This window comes from Stomoxys calcitrans, chromosome 2 (assembly GCF_963082655.1).
Source record: "Stomoxys calcitrans chromosome 2, idStoCalc2.1, whole genome shotgun sequence".
Classification (NCBI taxonomy): domain Eukaryota; kingdom Metazoa; phylum Arthropoda; class Insecta; order Diptera; family Muscidae; genus Stomoxys; species Stomoxys calcitrans.
The window spans coordinates 64,232,392-64,256,698 of record NC_081553.1 but is presented as its reverse complement, the minus strand read 5'-3'; the positions used below and the strand labels follow the sequence as shown (position 1 = coordinate 64,256,698).

The window sequence follows — 24,307 nt, the reverse complement described above, 5'->3', positions numbered from 1 at the left end:
ACTGAGTAAGCATAACAATTAACAATATTATATAACAATTCAAACAATAACAAAAAATCTTATCACAATTAAGGTACCACAGTTCATTTTAGATATCGCAGTTGAGTATAAGAAAAATTATAAAAAAAATGCATGATTTTAGTAAGGGTTCGGTTCCAAGGTTGCTTTTCGTTCGTCGCATATATTTCTTTGTAATTTTTCTTATTTTTGATTACTGTAGAAATTTCATCACAGATATTTTTTAACAAAAAATAAATAACAAAATACAAACATTTAATGAACTATCACAGTTTATGGGTTAAATATCACAGTTTCGTTTTAATATCACAGATACTTTCTATCACATTTTCATATACAAAGAAAGATAAATCAAAGGCTCCTATTAGGAATATGAAGTTCAAATTCAATTTTATATTCCCTAGATATTATATACAATATAAAGATGATTGTTTTTGTGATAGAAAATGCCTGCAAGCAAAAACTATGCAAAAACAATCACCTTAAATTTATATATAATACCGACAAAAATATAAAGTTGCATTTTTTATAAACCTCAAATTCGACTTCGAGTTACCCAATAAGAGCCAATGTTGAAATGTATTTAAAAAACGTTATGAGAAGTTAAATTCGTTCAACGTTACGAGAAGGTTAATTCAACAGATATGTTTATATATCAAAAATTTAAGAAGAATGATTCGGTTTTTATCATTTTTTTAAAGTCCATTAAGACTTTTATTTAAGTCCTAAGACTTTTTTTTAGGTTATTTTGATTTGATATGTTTCTTCTTTCATATGGCATCATGGAAATCAATGTGCAAGTTTGGAATGTGGCAGCCACTTTCATCGATTTATCCTTACACCAAAGGCTATACTGAAGTTTATTCTCCTGCTTGGCAAGACATTTTCTAAATGCTTGAAGCTTTAGAATTTAGCTCATAACTTTATCACATTATCAGCAAAAGGCAAGTACATATAGCAGTTTAGAACTTTCATCACAAACGAAGCATCACAGTTTGAAAATATATCTGCAATGGAAAGAGAAAATTAAAAAATAATTATACTATTATTGGGGATTTACAAACATTTTAAGTTATTCTATATTCAATATTTTTCTTATGGTAAAAAAAAGAGAGTCTGCTGGTGTTCTTTGGAACATAAAAGGATAGGCTGTTTAATTATACCAAATATATTCACATTCATCTTAAGTCGATCTTTTTCATACCCAAGGCTTCAGTTCGTATCTAAGCGGAACATAAGAAACAAGTAAAGAGGCGTTAAGTTTGGCCGGGCGGAACTTTAGATACCCACCATCTCGGGTATATATGCAAATCACCTTTCTTCATAATCCGGTGAAAAATGCATATTTTATGCCCCCTAAGCAGCTATATCGAAATATGGTCCGATGTGGACCAAATTCGACCCGGACATTGAGTGGTCTGATAAGTACAAGTCATTATTCAATTTTGTAGAACAAAATATTGGCTTTTTAGGTAGCTATATCCAAATATAGACAGATCTGAAGCATATACAACACGGATGTCGAAAAGCCTAACATAAGTCGCTGTGTCAAATTTCGGCGAAATGGAATTATAAATGCGCATTTTAGGGGTCCAAGACTTTAAATCGAAAGATCGGTCTATATGGTAGCTATATCCAAATCTAAACCGATCTGGGCCAAATTGAAGATGGATGTCGAGGGCCCTATCACAACTCATTGCCCCGAATTTCGGTGACATTGGACAATAAAAGCGCCTTTTACTGGCCGAAGACCTTAAATCGAGAGATCGGTCTATATGGCAGCTATATCCACATCTGGACCGATCTTGGCCAAATTGCAAAAAGTTATCAAGGGGCCTAACAGAACTCACTGTCTTCAATTTCGGCGAAATCACACAATAAATGCGCCTTTTATGGCCCCAAAACCTTAAATCGAGAGATCGGTCTATATGGCAGCTATATCCAAATCTGGACCGATCTGAGCCAAATTAAAGAAGGATGTCGAGAGGCCTAACAAAACTCATTGTGCCAAATTTCGGCGAAATCGGACAATATATGCGCCTTTTATGGACCGAAGACCTTAAATCGAGAGATTGGTCTATATGGCAGCTATATCCAAATCTAGACCGATCTTGGCTAAATTGCCGAAATATGTCGAGGGGCCTAACACAACTCACTGTCCCGAATTTCTGAGAAATCGGACAATAAGTGCGCCTTTTATCGCCCCCAAACCTTAAATCGAGAGATCGGTATATATGGCAGCTATATCCAAGTCTGGGCCGATCTTGGCCAAATTGCAAAAAGTTATCAAGGGGCCTAAGTAAAGTCACTGTCTCAAATTTCGGCGAAATCACAAAATAAATGCGCCTTTTATGGCCCCAAAACCTTAAATCGAGAGATCGGTCTATATGGCAGCTATATCCAAATCTGGACCGATCTGAGCCAAATTAACGAAGGATGTCGAGAGGCCTAACAAAAATCATTGTGCCAAATTTCAGCAAAATCGGATAATTAAGGCGGCTTTTATTGGCCTAAGGCCCTAAATCGGCGGATCGGGGCTATATCAAGATATAGTCCGATATAGCCCATCTTTGAACTTAAACTGCCTTTGGACAAAAAAAGGGATCTGTGCAAAGTTTCAGCTCAATATCTCTTTTTTTATAGACTGTAGCGTGATTTCAACAGACAGACGGACGGACAAGACTAGATTGTCTTAGATTTTTACGGCGATCAAGTATATTTATATAGGGTCGGAAATGGATATTTCGATGTGTTGCAAACGGAATGACCAAATGATGGTATCATTCGGTGATGGTTATATAAATAACCAGCTTCCAAAAACTTGAAGTAAAATCCCGTCGGCAGCATTAAAAAATAATTTCATATGTGATTTGCCCCTTGCTACTGAAGAGAATTGTTTTCAATTCTGCGGGGCAATTGTCATTCGAGCTCAAGAATCATTTATTGGTCACTGGAATTAGTAAAGTTTTCCTGATGTATACTTTCCTTCATGTAAACCCCAGTTTACTTCTTTTCTTATTACGTACTCAAGTATGCCATTAAGCGTTAGAGGTAAACTTTTATTGTATCAACCAGTGTGAAAAACAGTCTCCTGAACAAGGTGCCGGAATATTCAAGTAGAGTTAAAAATATGACCTACATTGGTCAGGGGAAAACCTGAGGCAAGACTTCCCAAGCGAACCAAAAGTAGTCCCTAAACTAGGTGCCGGAATATTCAAGTAGAACTAAAAAATTATGACCTACATTGGTCAGGGGATATCCTTAGGCAAGACTTCCCAATGAACCAAACGTTCAGAATTTTGTCAGAATTCTGTACAAAATTCGAAAAATTTAACCGAATTCGGATCCAAAATCTGCCTGAACTCTTAAAGGCTGTATTAATTATAGAGGATACCTTATCATTTAGGTAAATCTTAAATGGGAGAGCACCCCTTGATATGAGAAAAACCTCCCCGCTGATACTTAATAGGATCTTGGGAGGAAAATTTGCAATTTACAAAATTTCTTTTTTCTGCATTGAGTGGTTTTGATTTCGCCAGGATCTACCACGTTCTAATAGAAATAATCATAGAGCTTTAACTTGAATCGGCTAGCAGTCATTTGTGAGAAGTTTGCCCTGCTTCCTTAATGGAATGTTCATGGGAAAATTTGCATTTGCAATTGAAAGCTAAAGGGATTAAGCATTAAGGAGATATAGCCATTTTAAGTTTTTTTAACTGTTATTTCTGAACTTTTCTAAACTATACTTTCAGCTCAAACTATTCCAATTTTCCAGAGTGTTTCGAGTGCGGCTAACTGACCCAGCGCTCCGACCGCAAGAGTTATCTGGGTTTGCAACCTGTGAATAGCTTTCAGCTAAGCTGCCCGTGATAACGATAAACATCACAAAAGCCTGTGTGGTGCTCGCAGTTATACCATGTTAGCCGGGTAGGACATGTTGTCCGAATAAATGAAGAAGAACCAGCGAAGAAGTAGTTGAAGGCCAGCTCTGCTGTACACGCAAGCCGGGACGACCAAACCAAAAGATCAAGTGGTAAAAGACATATCGAGACTAGGAGTCAGAAATTGAAAAATAAGCGCAGGGTGAGTCTAGTTTTCTACAAAACTTGACATTTTTGACGAGAATAAATGAAGAAGCTCCAGCAAAGAAGTCTTTTGAAGACCAGCTCTGCGGTATACGCAAGCCGGGACGACCAAATCAAATCCAAAAAAATCAAGTGGGGAAAGACATATCGAAACTAAATGTCAGAGATTGAAAAATAATCGCAGGGTGAGTCTAGTTTTCTACAAACTTGACATTTTTGAGGAGAAAATTGTTATTTTACTCTTTCCATTAATTTTTTTAAACTAACATTATTTTATGGTATTTTCTAAACCATTTGTAGTTAATGCATTAAAACCAGGTACCCATTGAATTGTTTTTCACCGATTTTTCCTTTACTTTAAGAAAATTGTATTTTCCTTGAAGATACCTTCAAAATATGCCTCAATCGAAAGTTTAGATTTCTAAGCTAATTCTCTCTAGGAGTTGGTAAAATATCTTTTGAACATGCCTTTGAGCAAAGATATAAACCTCACAAAAGAAATTTTTTATAAAACACATTTTGAATATTTTTTTCCATTATTATTATAAATTATAAGTTGGGGAAAATCGTAAAGTTTAAAATTCAAAAATTGTTATGAGAGACTACAAAAAAGTGTTTAAAAGTATTTTCGACTTTTCGATATTCCAAAAATTATTAAAAAAAATTATTCAACTGTTATAAAAACAATTTTTTTTTAATGTTTTGGATAAGTTCTGCTGTGAAGGGAGACTTTTTTAACCTGTTATAAGCTCCACAAATTTATAATAGCCACAAAAAATAATTTTTCAAATTTTTAAGAAGATACAAACATTTTAAGTTGTTTTTATAAAAATTAATTTCGTTTTTTTTTCAAATTTTTTGTCCAAAAAAATTGGCAAAAGGTTAGAAGATTCTTCCATAACTTTTTTTAAAAATTCCTTAATGTCTGTTTGCGCTCTTTCATTTTGATCTTTAAAATCTTTTCGTAATTTTTCCAACATATTCTAGCTCGAGATTATATTAAATGTGATTTCTATTCAAAGAATAGCATAACTAAGAACTTATAAAAGTGAGGGATGTGTGTTATTATACAGAGCTAGAATATGCTCGAAAAATCATGAAAACGTTGTATAACTTGAACAGACCAAAACAAATTTTTTTTGGTAATTTTTTTATTATTTAATTTAAAAACAAGCACCAACAATTTTAAGATCGTATTGAAACTCAAAATTTTCTAGTTCCACATTTATAATATTTTCAAGAATCACTTCACTCACTTTTATATCATAAAATTTTAAAAAAGTATTTAAAAACAAAACTTACCACATTTTTTTCGAAAAGTTTTTTCCACAATCCACAAATTGTTCAGTTTGGTTATAGCTCTACCGCAAAAACACTTTCATTTTTTGGCAGTTTCCCAAATCCAATAATGTACATCTTTTAATTTGGCGCCAAAACAAGTTTCTCTTGGACTCTTTGCCCATCTTACTTTGAGTCCTCAGAATTATACACCAAACCTTCAAGTGTGGAATTTTCATTTTGGTTTCGTTTTCAAACAGCCTACTCTTCTACTTGGTAGAAAAATCAGTCTGATCCATGTACAGCTTACAGCTAATATCACAAAAACACATCACAGGAGAGAAAATATCCTTTGAGCAAAAATAAAAGAAGCAGACGAAACAAAACGGCTACGTTAGTTAGCTTTCACAAAGCCTAAGACAGAGCAGAGTAAAAGTCTGGCTGCCATTGCAAGGATGTGTAGATGTATTGTATTGCCCAATTTACCTTCTTCTCGTATCCTTTGGGTCCACTACACTACACTACACCACCACACTCCACAGTCAAACTGTGACTGAAAATTCATCACAGCGTTAGTATGCAAGAAACCTTCGTTGATAGTTGGAAAAGCCAAAAAATTTTCCAACTACACGAGGGCGAAAGAAAATTTGCGCCAAAAAATTCATTGCCAACCACCATAGCACCAAATTTCTCAACCCCCAAAAGGCAACGTTTATGCTGCGCAACGTTGAATTGAATTTTCCTTCAAACAACCAACCAATCCCCCAATAAGAAACCTTGAACCTGAAATAAGGAAAATTTCCTTGAAATAGATTTTCATTCACGCACCACAATAAGGGGTGGGTTTGGGCTTATTGGACAAAATGTAGAACACCCACCCTTATAACAAGACACTTGGCAAGCCTAACACGCCCAAACCCACTCCACTATGGTGAAACAGCAACAACAAAAATCAAACAACAAAATTTTCGTTTACAAAACTCTCTTTGGATATCTTGGCATAAAGCGTACGGAAGCCAATGTCATGGGTAGGGTGAGTTTTAAAGCCATCCCAACCCACACTCAACATACGCACTTACTCATTTTTTTCTTCCCATACCTACCATACATAGCCTTAGCGTTATAACAGCAACAATCTTATTAGAATATATTTGTATGCCTCTGCTGCGGCACCAAAGAAAGAGAGAGTGAAGTGTTGAGCACACGAGAGAGTAAAAATCAAACGGGGGTATAAATTTCTAGCACATGTTCGAACCTTCTCCCCACAATAACACTATGCTGCTTAACGATGAGAACGTCAACGACGAAGTTGTGCTGCCATGGTGTGTATGGCTTGCATGGTCGTTTTTGTTCTGCTTTTTGTTTCTTTCTTTCTCATTTGTTGCGGTTGTATACACAAACGTTGTTGGTGGCTGCTGGTGCTGCTGCTGCTGCCGTTTCAGCTGCCTTTGCTGGCATGTTGGCTTCATTCACAACGCAACCCAACGTTTTGTGTAAAAATTTTCAATTTCAGCTATATGCTCACAGTCTCTCTTTGTCTCTTTGGCTGGCCACAAATTACCCGCTTTCTGTGTTGAATGTTTTTCGATTTTCATTTTCGATTTTCGGAGCGGATGAAATATCGAAATAATCGAGCGGAAAACAAAATTGCAATACAATTTTTTTTGTTTAACTAAAACCGCTTTTTTGATACAAGAAGAAATTAAAAAGAAAAAAATTATAAAATTTGCAAGTGGAAAGAAAAAACACAATCTTAGTCCAGAGAAGCAAACAAAAAAAATCAAAGAGCAAAAAAACAAAAGAAATAAAAATATTAGCAAAAAACAACAAATCATTTGCGGTTTGTTAAGCCACCAACATCATCCTCACCAGCAACAACAACAAATCCATTGTTTTGGTGAAAAAAAAAGGCTTTGAAAAGCAGCAAAAGATAAATTAAAAATCAAAAATCCCAAAATTGTTTTGCCAGCCGGGTGTGTTTTAAGTGCGTGCGCGAAAAAACCCGAAATTTGTTTATTACCACCAACCAACCATCATCATCATCATCGTTAGCACCGAGACAACAACAATAGCGAGTGAGTGAAAAACATAAAAACAAACAAATGCTGCAGATGATGATAATGTGCAAAAATCTTAAAAACAAAAATTGTTGAAAGTGTAAAACAAGAAATCAAAAAAAAAACGAAAAATTAATTTGTACATAGCCTATTGTGTAGCGGTGTGTGTTCGTTTGTGTGTTTGTTTCTCTGTGTGCTGCTGTTTGACGGTGGTGTGCCGTCATTTTTGCTCCGCATTGTGCCAAAATAAAGAAAAGCAACAACTACTACAACAACATTAACAACTATAAATTTATGGCACTTGTAGAGAATAATAATAAGAAGAAGCAAGACGTTGACGACTGACTAACTAACCACCCATGGTGGGGAGTCATCGAATAGAAGCAATAACAGCAAACAACAACAACAACCACAACAGCAGGAAAAAAAAGACTCATAATCATCATCATTCGATTCGTACGTCGCGAGACAACACGGCAATAATTGAGAAATAAATAAAAAATTTTCAACAATTTCTTCTTCGTCTTCGTCTTCTACAAATTTTGTCGATCATCGGCAAGGCGTTATTTGTTGGTCGTGGTCGCCGCGCGGTGTCATGCTTTTATTTATTTTTCCACTTCTCACGCTTGTACTCTGCTCTCCCCAGCCAGAGCAAACCCCCCGTTCCTACGCAATACAAAAATTGTTGCCCAAAAACTCACACAAATAACAACAAGAACAGCAGCTATAGCAATAACAAGAACAACAACAACAGCAACTCATCTCTTAAAAAGACCATCTTTCAAAGCAAATTTATGGGATTATTGTGCTTTGTGTTTGATTGTTGATGTGTTACGTTTGTTTTTCTTTTTTTCTTCGTGGCTTCGTGTGTTCCTCTTGGTGGTTTCGTTGCGGTGCGTAAAAAGGAGATGTGGACAGACAATATTTTCCTTTTCATCTTTATGTGGCGAATTTATGGAAATCCATCAACAAAATAAACTCAACACTCGTTGACAAAACTTTCAAATTAACAACAACACTAACTACAGCAGCCATAAAAACAACTAATTTCAGGTATTAAAAAACGTACAGAGTAAATGGCAGAAGACAAAAAGTGTAAAAAAAAACAGTTCTAAAACCAACAACAAAAGTGTGGTATGCAAGATGCAAAATACACTGTGATGTAGAAGTGTGGTGCTCTTTCGCAAAAAATTAAACAAATTTCCAGAAACAAAAGCCTAAATTGGGCCAAATGTTTACATTTGCTGTGAAAGTGCTCTCTGTACAATTTTGGAGAATTCTTTTGACAAATTCTCCAATTTGAGAAAAAATCTAATGGGAAAAATATGTTGAACATTTAAGATTTTTCTTTTTTTTATATATGTATGAGGAAATCTCTTAAACGTTGTTTTAGTCCCAATTGACTGACACTAGGCAATTTTTGTTGGTTACAGTGTAGTGTACGAGAAAGATGAAAAAATATATATTTTTTTCATGATCAAGGAAAATTGAAATTTTTTCGAAGGCTCGTGCCTAGGGCCCTCATAGACTTCATAGACCCCAGTGAAATTGTACGAAATATAGGCCATTTGTTACTCAAATTGAAGGGAATTTCGCTTAGAACTCGAATATGTTGAAAAATTCGTAAGAGGTCGCTTCCTGTGTGTATATGTGCAAAAAACATTGCTGTTGCTGTTTTTCCAAAAAATTTTTGTAGGATTTTTTTTAAAATTAAATCCAGCTATTTTTTAGGCCAAAGTTTTACGGCATTATTCACAAAACTTCATCAAGCCTTAAATTAGGTTTATTTGACATTTCTATAAAGGTAATATGTCAAATAGGCTGAAATGTATTTTACGGAATAGTTTGCAAAAAATCAAATTTTTTGCATACCCCCTAATTTTGACCCTAGGAAACCAAATATGAAGTCCGTTTTTGGGGCTCGGGCCCGTGGACCCCCTTAGGGTCCAAAAACCTCCTTTGGGGGGAAGAAGTCCAACCTAGACAGTATGGGTATCAAATTAAAGGTATTGATTAGTAGATTACGAATGTGCGTACATTGGTCCAAGGTTTTGACCCGGGAAGGACCTAAGGGTCTTGAGAATTTTGTACCTTCCTAAACCTAAACCCATATCAAATTAAAGGTATGAACGAGTAGATTACGAATATGCAGAAAAATGAAAAATTGTAAAAAAAAATCACGATTTTTTACAAAAACCTTTTCAAAGCAAATAGTGTTGTGTTAAAAATACTTTTGCTATTTCCCACTGTTGGACATATGGAGGAGGAGAAAATCTCAAACCCGGTCGAAGGTCGTCAAATTTTCCCAACTTTGGTATTTTTAATTTAAATACTTTTGTCTACTTTTATCTGTTGGACCTATGGAGGAGGAGAAAATCTCGAACCCGGCCAAAGGCCGGCTAATTTCTCCAACTTAAGAAGACAAATAAGTTTTTTTTTTTTTAACACAACAATAACAATTTCGTAAATTTTCCAAATAGGGGTCAAAATTCTCAAGACCCCAGAGATCCTTTTCGGGACATTTGATTGCATATTCGTAGTCTACTAATCAATATCTTTCATTTGATAACCATATTGCCTAGGTTGGACTACTTTCCCTTAAGGGGGGTTTTAGCCTCAAGGGTGGTCCACGGGCCCGAGCCCCAAAAACGGCCTTCATATTCCGGTTCCTGGGGTCAATATGAAGGGGGTATGCAAAAAAATTAGATTTTTTTGCCTACTACCCCGTAAAATACAGTTTTGCGGGGAAAAAATGTAGTTTTTTGGGAGGAAAATTGAAGTTTTTTGGAAAACGGTACCTTGACCCATCCCAGTTAAATTGCACCTATTATAGACAATTTTTTTACTCAAATTGAAGGCAATTTTGCTTAGAATTCGAATATTAAAAAAAAAAATATCTAAGTGGTTATCCAGTAGCTCCACGGTCTTGGGAGTTTGTGCCTCTTTTGAAGAATTGACGAAAATGTTTTTAAGTGAAAAGAAAATGGAGGGTTGTGTGAAGATATGCAAAAAAAAAAACATCGCTGTTGTTTTTTTACCCAAAATTTTTTATAGGATTTTTATTTTTTTTACCAGCTCCAGGGTCCTGGGAGTTTGTGCCTCTTTTTAAGAATTAACGAAAATGTTTTTAAGTGAAAAGAAAATGGAGTGTTTTGTGAAGATATGAAAAAAAAAAAAAAAATTGCTGTTGTTTTTTTACCCAAAAATTTTGTATAGGATTTTTATTTTTTTTTTTTTTTTGAAAATTAAAAATTTTATTATTTTTTTTTAAATCCAGCCAAATCAACGTATTTCAAGTCTACTTTTAGTTTTGTGGATAAGGTCTTTAATAGTTTTTAAAACTTAATTTTTTGAAATTGCTTGAAAATTTTAAAAAATCGCGTTAATTTTAGAACATTTTTTTTTTTTTAATTTTTTCGAACATTAAATAATTTAGATTTTTTTTTTGAAAAAATAGCGGGTTTTGCCAGGAAAAAGGTTTTTAATTTTTTTAATAGTTTTTTTTGTGTTTTATTTTAATTTTCATAGAATTTCTTTCCCAACTAGGGTTCCAAATTTTCTTCAATTTGAGTACAATTTCCTTATATTTGGTGTTATTTTACTTGGGTGGGACAATGGCCTCTTTGGATACTAAAATTAACTCACTGTTTCTAATTTTAGCCAAATCGGTTAAAAAATAAACCTTTTATGGCCTTCAGATCCTTCATCGTGAGATCGGTCTATATAGGAGCTATATCTAAATATAGTCCGATCTGAACCATGTTTGGGTCAGATGTCGGGAGGCCTTAAACTACCCACTATTTAAAAATTTAACGAAATCGGCTAACAAATAAAGCATTTATGGGCATTGGACTCTTTATTAGTAGAAAATGGTAAAATAAAAATTTTCCTGCCATGGGTATAATTTTGTGCAAAATTTTTCTGCAATAAAAAAAAGGAAAAATTTCGAGTTCCACCACCCCATATCTAAAAATTATATAGCCTATGTTTCCTTCCAGACAATCGTACACAATCTATGAAAATTTTAAGAAAATCGGTTCAGCCAAGTATCATATACTCATAATGGGCCTCAAGGCGTTTTTGAGGGGTGGCGTGACCCCCTATACTTCGATCTGATTTGGTATGCCAGATTCGGAATGCCTTTTCTTTGAGCCCCATATTGAAATGAACGTCCAATATGTCTGTTTGGCGGAGTTTTGGGGTTTGAGCGGCCCGATGGATTCTTTGACCGAAATTTTAATACCACATTCGTCTTTTTCTCTTCAATACCTTTCATTTGATACCTATATTGTCCCGATCGGTCCACTTTTGTTTTTGGTTTGTTTTTTTGGCATAAGTGGGAGGGGTCTGTCCCCTTCCCGATAACGAAAAATTATATAGTCTATGTTTCCTTTCAGACCAACATACACAATATGCGAAAATTTCAAGAAAATCGGTTCTGTCGTTTTCAGTTTCAAACAAACCGAATCCCCCATATATCCGTGATTGGCTAATGTGCCCATTGTGGGCGTTTTTGTGGAGGTGGGATGACCCTATATACTTCGACATTAATTTGTATGCCAGATTCGTTATCTACTCCCGCATACTTTTCATTTGAAACCCATATTGTCCTAATCGGTCCACTTTTGATTTTCAGTGGTGTTTTTGGGGTAACGATGGAGGGTCCGCCCCCTTTCGTTATCAATAAATTATAAAGCCTATTCCTGGTTTCTGACCATATTCGTAATCTACTCCAGAATACCTTTTATTTGAGTCCCATATTGTCATGATCGTCAAATAAACCTATTTTAAGGAGTTTTGAGGCTGGGGCGGCCCCCCAGGTACTTGGACCCAACTTTTGTTATGAAATTCGTACCCTTCTCTTGAATATCTTTTATTTGAATCCCATATTGTGCCGATCGGTCCAATTTTATTTTTGGGTAGTTCTTTAGGGGTAATAGGAGGGTCCGCCCCCTCCTGATATCAAAAAATTATAAAGCCTATGTTTCCTTCCAGACCAACCTACATTATATGTGAAAATTTCAAGGAAATCGGTTCAGCCGTTTTTGAGTCTGAGTCTACGGAATAAATAAACAAACAAACACAAATTGAATTGAGATTGATGTAGGTCGGCTGGGCCAAATCGGCTTCTAATGTTTGATGATTAATTGCAACTCAAGAAAATTATTTCCTGAGATTTGAACCCAGGCGTTCATCGCTATAAGCGGACATGCTAACCTCTGCGCTACGGTGACCTCCTAAAGGAACACCACGTGTAAAATTTCAGCCTTATCGGATAACAACTGCAGCTTCTGAGGATTCAAAGATTCAAGTTGAAGGACCACTTTATTTGGGAACTATATTCAACTCTGAGCCGATAAGGCCCATTTGCTATCCCCAACGAAGTACATCAATAAAAAGTATATCTGCAAAACGTCCAGATTTAGCTATAGATCCCATATATATATTTCATCCGATATGGGGCTTTAAACCTGTAGAAGCCACAATTTTAGTTCTATCTCAACAGGATTTAGCACGAGGTGTTTAATTTAACGTCCCAATACGTGTGCAAAATTTCATAACATTTGGTTTCAATTTAGATATACCACTCCTATATATATTTTTTATGCGATATGTCAATATTTCAAAAGGCATGCAAAATTAAAGTCTGACTAGATTAGGGGATAAGTTTTATAAATTAAAGGCAGCATGTATACTAGGTGGTGTAGGGTATTATATAGTCGGCGCTGACCGACTTTTGATTTTCCTTACTGGTTTGACAATTGTTTGCAGAGTTTCATTTTTCAACGCGTCTTTCCTCAACGCGTCGCTCTTCAACGCGTCACTTCTCAACAGGTTGCTCCTCAACGCGTCGCTCCTCAACGCGTCGCTCCTCAACGCGTCGTTCCTCAACGCATCGCTCCTCAATGCGTAGCTCCTCAATGCGTAGCTCCTCAACGCGTCGCTCCTTAACAAGTCGCTCCTTATCGCGTCGCACCTTCACACGTCGCTTTTTAACGCGTCGCACCTTAACACGTCGCTTTTTAACGCGTCTCTCCTCAACACGTCGCTTTTTAACTCGTCGCTCCTCAACGCGCCGCTACTCACGCGTCGTTTCTCAACACGTCGCTCCTCAACGCGTCGCTCCTCAACACGTCGCTCCTCAACGCATCGCACCTTAACGCGTCGCTCCTCAACACGTCGCTCCTTAATACGTCTCTACTCAACGCGTCGCTCCTCAACGCATCGCTCCTCAATGCGTAGCTCCTCGACGCGTCGCTTAACGCGTCGCTCCTCATCGCGTAGCTCCTCAACGCGTCGCTCCTTAATCGCTCTTCATCACGTCGCTACTTAACGCGTCGCTTCTCAACACGTCGCTCCTTAAAGCGTCTCTCCTCAACACGTCGCTTTTTAACGCGTCGCTCATCAACGCGTCGCTCTTCAACGCATCGCTCCTCAACGCGTCGCTTCTCAACGCGTCGCTTCTCAACGCGTCGCTCCTTAACGCGTCGCTCCTCAACACGTCGCTCCTCAACACGTCTCTACTCAACGCGTCGCTCCTCAGCGCGTCGCTCCTCAATTCGTAGCTCCTCGACGCGTCGTTTAACGCGTCGCTCCTCAACGCGTCGCTCCTCAACGCGTCGCTCCTCAACGCGTCGCTCCTCAACGCGTCGCTCCTCAACGCGTCTCTTCTCAACACGTCGCTTCTTAACGCGTCGCTACTCACGCGTCGGTCCTCAACGCGTAGCTCCTCAGTGCGTCGCTTCTCAACACGTCGCTTCTTAACGCGTCGCTCCTCAACACGTCGCTCCTTAAAGCGTCTCTCCTCAACACGTCGCTTTTTAACGCGTCGCTCCTCACTGCGTCGCTCTTCAACGCATCGCTCCTCAACGCGTCGCTTCTCAACGCGTCGCTCCTTAACGCGTCGCTCCTCAACGCATCGTTCCTTAACGCGTCGCTCCTTAACGCGTCGCTCCTTAACGCGTCGCTCCTCAACGCGTCGCTCCTTGACGCGTTAATTATGTTTGGGACTTTAGATATGCCCGCGGGCTTAGGAATTCATTTACGGTTATGTGTTGTTGCCCATCTATGCTAGAGACCTATCAGTTACAGTTCTAATCCATAAACCTATTTTTAAACTGCTTGCCAAAATTAAGTGAAATTTGCATCTTTAAGACTTTCAAATTAAAAAAAAAGTAAACACTTTTTAATGGGATTCTCTTCTTTTCTAACTTTCAGATGTAAAGCAAAGACAATAATTAAAAAAACCGAAAATTTTAACAACTATCGTGCTCTGGTGGCGCTTAACGCAAATAAAATAAAAAAATTCAGCCGATATAAAAAAATTCAGCCAAGAAAAGCAATATGTCATTATTTTAAATCACTCCAAAGAGAAAAACAAAACTTTGCAAAAAAAAAAAAATGAAATATGACAATAACAACACTGTGAACATTTTCCAACGACTTGCTAAATGTCAAAATTCTCAAAAAAGAACCACATTTCCGCTCTGAATCAAACAGCCATTAAACTGTGAATGATGTTCAGAAACCAGAAATTCGTTGAAATCGCAAATCTATTAGAAATAATTTCATAAATTATATAAACCGAAGAAGAAAAGCAGACGAAGCAGAATTTTCTATAAACACATCGTAAAAGCCTCAACACCATCTCGATCTTGGTCGTAATCATCATCGTTCATAGAAAATTTCTTCCATATAAATGCTACTTATGGCGCCACGTCGCAATCACAATACTACCAGCATAGTAACCCAGCAAACAGTGCAGCCCTCAGCGAATCCAAATCAGCAAAGCCTATCATCATCATCGTCATCGTCATCTAACGCCACGTCATCATCTGCATCATCCACAACGTTAACAGCAGCAGGATCGTCAGCGGCTAGCTTATCATTCTATTTGGCGGGCAGTCAGACGGCGACAACTCCATTGGTTGGCAGTCACTTTTATAGCAACTCAGGGCCCTTAACAACGACGACGAATACGAATTCGACGTCGTCGACAACGTCGTTGATCGAAGAAACTTCGATTAGCAACGGCCGCAACATGTCGCCCATGCAAACCACAATAACCACCAACAATAGTAACGGCAACAACCACAACAACAACAACAACAACAGTAACAACAGCAACACCCTGGCCTCAAATCTAAACAATAATACCAACAATGCGAAAGTTGTGCGCTGCTGTCACCCCAATGGCGAATGCTTCAAGGCGGACATCTCACCGCTCATCAATATGGACGATCTGTCCGATTGTGTGAAAGTGATTTGCAACAATGAGAACTGCAATGTGGGCCAATACATGCATCGCGAATGTTTCGACAATTGGGAGCAAACGGTGCTGCAGTCCCTCAAGTCGATGGGGGGACGAGCACGCACCTGGTCTGATCGCCAGAAGGCCCAAAATCTTTGGACCAAAAAAGGTTATGACTTGGTGTACAAGGCATGTGGCTGCAAATGTTCGCGAGGACATTTGCGCAAGGATTTGGAATGGGTGGCCCCCAAGGCTCAATATCATCAGATGAATGGTGGTCAAAGGATTATCAATGGCAATGCCAATGGCGGAGGAGCAGGTCTGCAGCAGCAGCAGCAGGAGGATGAGGATAAGAAGAAAAAGAAAAATAAACGCAATCGTCAGCAACAACAGCAGCAACAGACTTCGCAAACAGCTAAGAGCCAAACTCTAAACCCTCTGCAAGCCAATGGCCAACAGGGCACCACAATGGCTAATGTTGTGTCCAATGGCCATGGCAATAGCAACAACAACCACAACAACCACAACACCTCAAACACTTCAGCTGCTCAGAACGGTGGCATGGTGGAATCGAAAAATGAACTAAACTCCTCAAGCAACCATAATGCAATCTCCTCCTCATCAGCAACCTCAGGCGGGCAATCGAATGGTGTTGGCCACAATGTGGGTGTCATAGGCTCAGGTTTGCATCATCAGCAGCAACATCAGCAAAATCAAATGCAAATGTCGCAGACCAACGCAAACGGCAACGGCATTAACTCAGCCCTGGTAGATCTCCCCCCAAATGTCATGTCCTCCTTCAATAATCTCTTGAATGGTAACATTTTGGGTTTGGATTTGCGCCCACGTACCAATAGCCTCTCATCGGCTAGCAATAGTAACAGTGGCTCCACTTCGCCCTCAGCCATTTCATTTTGTAGTGGCGAATTGACATTGGTGCCCAGCAGCAGCAGCAATGGCTGCAGCAACAATTCTTTGGGCAATAATCACATGGCCAATGGCAACAACAACAACAACAGCAACAGCAATCAGTTGGCCACTTTACAAAATCTAAATTTGAATGGCTCCTTTTATCCTGCTGCCGGTGCAGGGGTTTTAAACCAACAGCAAGCCTCATTAATGCAACAACAACAACAGCAACAACAACAGCAATCATCTTCAATAACTAAAAATATTCTAAATGGCTTACAATCCTCGGGTCTCTTGGGTGGTGGTGTAGGCGTCTCAGCCATTCCCACCAGCATTGTCACCAATAGCAATGGATTAACCACAAATCAAACGACAGCCTCTGTGGTGGCCACCACAGCTCTATTGTTTAAGCAACAACAACAGCAGCAGCAGCAGCAACAACAGCAACATCAACAGCATCAGCAACAATGTACTGCCGCAACTATTTTGGCCAATGGCCTTAAACATTTGTCACCATTCGAGCAGCAACAATTGCTGTTGCAGCAGAAAGTCAAAGAAGTTGAATTGTATTCGGAGAGAGTTCGGTGAGTAGAAAACGACAGATTCCACATTCATTTATAGAAAATTTTATTTAAAAAAATGTTTAAACAAAATTTAATTTTTTTTATAAAATTTCAACGATTATTGATTTTTATAGAAATTTTTGACAAAATTATCGAAAATTCCGATTAAATTCGATTTTGATGGAAAATTTTGACGAAATTTGGTTTTTATCGAAAATGTCAACAATTTGGATCCAAATTTTATTTTTATCGAAAAATTCTGCAAAATTTTATTTATATCGAAAATTTCGATTAAATTTAATTTATATCGAATATTTCGACGAAATTTGATTTTTATCAAAAATTTCAACGGAATTTGATTTATATCGAATATTTTGACGAAATTAGATTTTTATCAAAAATTTTGACGATATTTGATTTTTATAGAAAACTTCGACAAAATTATCGAAAATTCCGATTAAATTCGATTTTGATGGAAAATTTCGACGAAATTTGGTTTTAATCGAAAATTTCGACAAATTGGACCCAAATTTGTTTTTTATCGAAAAATTCTGCAAAATTTGATTTATATCGAAAATTTCGATTTGATTTGATTTATATCGAATATATCGACGAAATTTGATTTTTATCGAAAATTTCAACGAAATTGATTTATATCGAATATTTCGACGAAATTTGATTTTTATCAAAAATTTTGACGATATTTGATTTTTATAGAAAATTTCGACAAAATTATCGAAAATTCCGATTAAATTCGATTTTTATGGAAAATTTCGACGAAATTTGGTTTTTATCGAAAATTTCGACAAATTGGATCCAAATTTTGTTTTTTTATCGAAAAATTCGACTAAATTTTATATCGAAAATTTCGATTTAATTTGATTTATATCGAATATTGCGACGAAATTTGATTTTTATCAAAAATTTCAACGAAATTTTATTTATATCGAATATTTCGACGAAATTTGATTTTTATCAAAAATGTTGACGATATTTGATTTTTATAGAAAATTTCGACAAAATTATCGAAAATTCCGATTAAATTCGATTTTGATGGAAAATTTCGACGAAATTTGGTTTTTATCGAAAATTTCGACAAATTGGATCCAAATTTGTTTTTTATCGAAAAATTCGACGAAATTTGATTTATATCGAAAATTTTAGATTTAATTTGATTTTTATCGAATATTTCGACGAAATTTGATTTTTATCAAAAAATTCAACGAAATTTGATTTATATCGAATATTTCGACAAAATTTAATTTTAATCAAAAATTTTGACGATATTTGATTTTTAGAAAATTTCGATAAAATTATCGAAAATTCCGATTAAATTCGATTTTTATAGAAAATTTCGACGAAATTTGGTTTTTATCGAAAATGTCGACAATTTGGACCCAAATTTTATTTTTATCGAAAAATTCGACGAAATTTGATTTGTATCGAATATTTCGACGAAATTTGATTTTTATCAAAAATTTCAACGAAATTTGATTTATATCGAATATTTCGACGAAATTTGATTTTTATCAAAAATTTTGACGAGATTTGATTTTTATAGAAAATTTCAAAAAAAATTATCGAAAATTCCGATAAAATTTGATTTTAATGGTAAATTTCGACGAAATTTGGTTTTTATCGAAAATGTTGACAATTTGGACCCAAATTTTAATAACATATTCGTTTTCTGGTCTCCAATGCATTACATTTGATACCCTTATTGTGCCCATCGGGCCACTATCGGATATGGGTGGCGTTTTTGGGATAAGGGAAAGGGTCCGTCTCCACCCGATATCTAAAAATTTTATAACCTATATTTCCCTCCAGACAAACGTACATAATCTATGAAAATTTAAAGAAAATCGCTTCAGCCAAGTATCATATAGCCATAATGGGTCTAATGGCATTTTTGAGGGGTTGCATACTCCCTATACTTCGATCTGATTTTGTATGCCCGATTCGATATCTACTCCCGAATATCTTTCATTTGAACCCCATATAGAAATGAACGTTCAATATGTCTGTTTAGGGAAGTTTTGGGATTTGGACGGCCCAATGGGTACTTAGACTCAAATTTCAATACCATACTCGTATTCTACTCTCCAATACCTTTCATTTGATATCTATATTATCCCGATTGGTTTGTGTTTTTTGGCATAAGGGGGAGGGTCCGTCCCCCCTTCGATACCGAAAAACTATATATAGCCTGTGTTTCCTTCCAGACCAACCCACACAATATGGGAAAATTTCGAGAAAATCGGTTCTACCGTTTTTCACTCTATCGAGTCCCATATATCTGTGATAGGCTAATGTGCCCATTTTGGGCGTTATTGTGGGGTTGGGGTGACCGCCTATACTTCGAATTAAATTTGTATGTCATATTCGTCCAAATTGTCTGTTCAGGGAAGTTTTGGGGTTGGGGCGGCCCGATGGGTACTTAGACTCCAATTTCAATACCATATTCGTTTTCTACTCTCCAATAACTTTCATTCAATACCCATGTTGTCCCTATCGGTCCACTTTCGATTTTTCATGGCGTTTTTAGGGTAATGGGTGGGGGAGGGTCCACCCCCTTCCAATATTAACTAATTATAAAGCCTATTCCTGCTTCCTGACCATATTCGTAATCTACTCCCGAATACCTTTCATTTGAGTCCCATATTGTCATGATCGTCGAATTAACCTATTTTATGGGGATTTGGGGCTGGGGCGGCCCCCCAGGTACTGGACCCTACTTTTATTATGAAATTCATATTATACTCTTGAATACCTTTCATTTGTATCCGATATTGTCCCGATCGGTCCACTTTTATTTATGGGTATTACTTTAGGGGTAAGGGGGAGTGTCCGCCCTCCTCCCGATATCAAAAAAGTATATAGCCTATGTTTCCTTCCAGACCGACTTACACAAGTTGTGAAAATTTCAAGGAAATCGGTTCAGCCGTTTTTGAGTCTATACGGAACAAACCGAGAAACAAACGGACAAACAAACAAGCATTCAAACAAACGAACAAACAAACAAACAATTTGATTTTTTTTTAAGAATCAAGGAATTTAATTTTTAAAGAAAATTTCGACAAATTTGAATTTTTTTAGAAAATTTTGACACAATTTTTATATTAAAGGAAATGTCGAGAAAATATAATTTTTTTTTTTGATTTGAAAAAATTTGATTTATTTTCAAAATTTCGTTTAGTTTTTGTATGGCGAAAAAATTGATTTTTATCGAAAATTTTGACGAAATTTTCTTTTTATCGAAAATTTCATTAAAATTAAACTTTTATCGAAAATTTTGATGAAATTTGATTTTTTATTGAAAATTTGGACGAAATTTGATTTTTAAAAATTTTGCAAAATTCCAAAAATTCCACTTTTCCCCCTGTCTGATGTTCTCGGAGAGATTTTAGCACACGCCTTCGGCGTTATAGCGAACATGTTAACCTAAATCTTCGCCATTACAGCTCCTAAAATCGACCCTTAGAGTATCAATCTCTCTAGTATTATTGCCGAGTTATCACATTTGAAATGTTTAGAATAAGTGTTAGGAAAGTATTAATCCCGGGCAGAATTAGTGCATACTTTAAGGCAAACTTATTGAAAATCAATTAATAAAAAGTCCAAACAGTCGTCGTATGTTTGCAACTAACCGCATAGCACCTATCATTTACAATTAAAAAGCGGCTTAAGTAGTGTAATTTGCAAATATATATATTTTTTTATGAAAATATGTATGTTTTTAAATACCCCTAAAAGCATGCAATATATTTAGTTTCTATAACTATTTAATGGATTATATAAAAGGAAAAATTTAGAAGTTACCCATGTTTAACTTTCAATACCATTTTTTTATAAAAATCTTTAGTTTCTTACTTGAAATTTTAGACTCCCTAAAAATATGAAATTAATTTTTACATTAAGTTTTTTTTTTCCAATTTTTAATGATTTTCGTGTGCTTAATATAACTTAATTTAGATGAATTTAAAAATAACTATCAAACCATCTCGCCTCTTTTGAATAAATTTTTGGTTTTAATAAGGTTAATATGTTGCGTATACCAAAAGCTTAGCCAATATTGGCGTTTTTCCCCCAAAATCATTCAATACACTTTTGCCCCTCTGCACAATGCACGATAAAACATGTTTGGGTTATTTTACTATCTAGAAAAAAAGGTGTCGAATAGCATTGTACATTATTTGGCTAATGACTTCCAGGTGTTATAAATTTTATAATGACAATGTGGATGATAATAATACCCAAAGACCCCCTACACCGCCTCCACATACATATATAACAAAAATGCCATGTGCCAATGCCGTGAGTTGGAGGGAAGCGGCAGAGAAAGGAAGGGAGAGCGAGAGAGGCAGAAATAAAAGAAGGTTTCACATAATCATCAATGACTCAAAATTGACACCTTTAGCTAAAGTGTGGTTGTCATTCACACTTATCAACAACGATTCTTATGCAAATTGAAAGCTTCTCTCAACTTCCTTGCAAACATAACAATTAAATTGATCACAGAAAAAAAACCCAGTCAACAAAAACAACAATGAAATACGAAACAAAATAAAATTAAATAAATAAAACATAAAAACCGCAACAGAGCAGAGCAACAACACAGAACACAGAACACAGCACAACAATGATAACGATTGAGAAGCAGAACCTACTCCACCTTCACCCCAACACCAACACCACCACAATCCCCCCAAAATAAACAACAACAAAAACAGACAAAGGCCTCGTGTGTTGATTGAGACTTGCATTTCATTTTTGAAATTAAAGCATCAAAAAAATTTTAAATTCTCATTTAAATTATTTCATAATACTGGTATGTTTTTTTTTTCGGTTTTTTGGTGCTTCATTTTTGTTAGAATATTTAATCACGAGTTTAAATAAATGAATTTATTTTTGGTTGTTTTACTGGTGGCGGCCGGCCTGCTGCCTTTTTCTGCCTTGGTATGTGTGTGGTTATAAAAAATTAGTCCATTTGTGATTATTTGTTTTGAAAAAAAAAATAATAAAAAATTATATTCCGGTCAAACAGCTGCTGTTGGTGAATTTTATCGTTTTATTTTCACATTTGTTTTTAATTTTGTGCAAATTTTCTTTTTTTTTTGCGAAATTTTGAGATTTTGCAGTCAAAAACGTCAAATTATTCAAGGCTGCCACCCATCACATGTGTTTGTTGCTGTTTCTTTTTTTTAATTAGTAATGCAATGCACTTAACAGTCATTGATTCATCATAAATTTATTTAAATTTTTTGTTTTCGTTTTGCTAAAATAAAACCTGAAACCGGTTTAAAAACGTTTGTGACAATTATATGCAGATTTAGAGTCCGAAAAAAGCATAAGCAAAAGCAAAAAAAAAACAGTAAAAACAACAACAAAAATAAACTACAAATTAGTCTCTGATTATTGGGGCCGGTTGGGCGATATACAAAAATCACCATGCCTGTCTGCTGTGCTTAAATAAAATGACACAATTCGAATTAAATAAGCGCCACACCAATACTAAAAGGGGATCTTGAAAGGAGAGTAACACACACACACAGATACACATATATGTATGATATGTATGATTTAACCCAACAAATCAAACAACAAACGAGGGCAGAGAATTTATGCTTTGCGGATGGTTGGCTGCTGCATATGATTGACTGTGTGTTATTGCAGTTTTGTTTAGTAACCAGATCACTATTCCTCAGAAGAGGAATACAAAGAGTAAGAGAGAGAGAGAGAGAGCGAGAGACAGAGCAAGAGCCTAGTGTCAAATAATTTTGATATTCGAGTTTTATGAATCATCCATTTTAGACTTGGCTTTATAAATAACAAGAATTTCTGCATTGATACAATACCAATTTCTTCAACTTTGGATTCATTCTAAGATTCTTCTGGGATAAAAATTATTATATCCTCCACCATAGGACTACTTGAAATATTCTTCTGAGAACCCATAAAGTATATATATTCTTGACGTCTTGACATTTTATATTGATCTAGCCATGTCCGTCCGTCTGTCTGTCCGTTCGTCCGTCTGTCTGTCGAAAGTGCGCTAACTTTCGAAGGAGTAAAGGTAGCCGCTTGAAATTTTGCACAAATACTTCCTATTAGTGTAGGTCGGTTGGGATTGTAAATGGGCCATATCGGTCGATGTTTTTATATAGCTGCCATATAAACCGATCTTGGGTCTTGACTTCTTGAGCCTCTAGAGGGCGCAATTCTTACCCGATTGGCATGAAATTTCGCAAGACATGTTCTGTTATGATATCCAACAACTGTGTTAAGTATGATTCAAATCGGTCTATAACCTGATATAGTCGCCATATAAACCGATCTTGGGTCTTGATTTCTTGAATCACTAGAGGGCGCAATTCTTATCCGAATGGCATGAAATTTCGCAAGACGTGTTTTGTTATGACTTCCAACAACTTTGCTGAGTATGGTTAAAATCGGTCAATAACCTGATATAGCTGCCATATAAACCGATCTTGAATCTTGACTTCTTGAGCCCCTTCATAATAAGGTCGTAAATTTGTCGGGGGGTGTTTTTGGGAAGGGCCGGCCTGCCAAACACTTGGTCCCACATTTTAATATCAGATTGGTATTCTACTCGCAAAAACCATTCATTTGAGTCCCATATTGGTAAATGTGTCCGATTTAGGGGTTAGGGGATTTAGGGGTCCCCGTGACACTTCGTCCAACAAGTGCATATCAGATACGTTTTCTAATTTAAAATACCTTTCATTTGAGTCCCATATTGACGTGATTCGTCTTTATATATGTTTGGTAGGTTTGGGGGTGGGGCGTCCCCCTAGGTTCCCTTATCCGAAATTTGGATAACAAATTTTTGTTTCGCCATTCCGTTTCGAAGGAGTAAAGCTTGCACAAATATTTCCATATATACCGATCTCCCGAATAAGGCCTTAGGCCCTAGTACTTTGTTCTGACTTCCAACAACCATGCAAAGTATGATCTAAATTGGTTCCATAAACTGATATAGCTCTCATATAAACCGATCTCCCCATTATATTTCTTGAGCCTCTAGAGGCCAGTATTCTTTTTCGATTTGGCTGAAATTTTGCACAGCGACTAATCCCATGACATTTACCATACTTTCCAAATATGATCTGTATTGGTCCATAATCT

The 24,307-nt window shown here is 36.3% G+C and overlaps 3 protein-coding genes and 1 long non-coding RNA gene across 4 annotated transcripts in view; 3 read left to right on the top strand and 1 right to left on the bottom strand.

Annotated features, from left to right (window-relative positions):
* Nucleotides 1–689: 689 nt before the first annotated feature.
* LOC106090760 (uncharacterized) lies at nucleotides 690–5,929 on the bottom strand. Its single transcript, XR_001221892.2, has 3 exons — nucleotides 5,868–5,929; nucleotides 5,406–5,731; nucleotides 690–1,025 (listed from the first exon to the last, which is right to left on the bottom strand). It is a non-coding gene; the product is annotated as an uncharacterized LOC106090760 (long non-coding RNA).
* A 380-nt stretch (nucleotides 5,930–6,309) lies between these two features.
* LOC131994674 (salivary glue protein Sgs-3-like) lies at nucleotides 6,310–13,599 on the top strand. Its single transcript, XM_059361473.1, has 2 exons — nucleotides 6,310–6,409; nucleotides 13,211–13,599. Exons 1-2 carry the CDS (start codon nucleotides 6,310–6,312, stop codon nucleotides 13,597–13,599), a joined length of 489 nt encoding a protein of 162 aa, XP_059217456.1.
* The window catches only part of LOC106086115 (headcase protein), a 608,207-nt gene continuing 590,811 nt past the window's right edge, over nucleotides 6,912–24,307 (top strand). Inside the window, 2 exon segments of the mRNA XM_059362095.1 lie at nucleotides 6,912–8,491; nucleotides 14,657–17,182. Coding sequence (XP_059218078.1) covers nucleotides 15,138–17,182 — 2,045 coding nt within the window. The 5' untranslated portion in view covers nucleotides 6,912–8,491; nucleotides 14,657–15,137.
* On the top strand, nucleotides 13,674–14,436 carry LOC131994673 (salivary glue protein Sgs-3-like). The gene is made up of 3 exons (XM_059361472.1): nucleotides 13,674–13,760; nucleotides 13,805–14,161; nucleotides 14,236–14,436. The coding sequence occupies exons 1-3, from the start codon at nucleotides 13,674–13,676 to the stop codon at nucleotides 14,434–14,436; spliced, it is 645 nt and encodes a 214-aa protein (XP_059217455.1).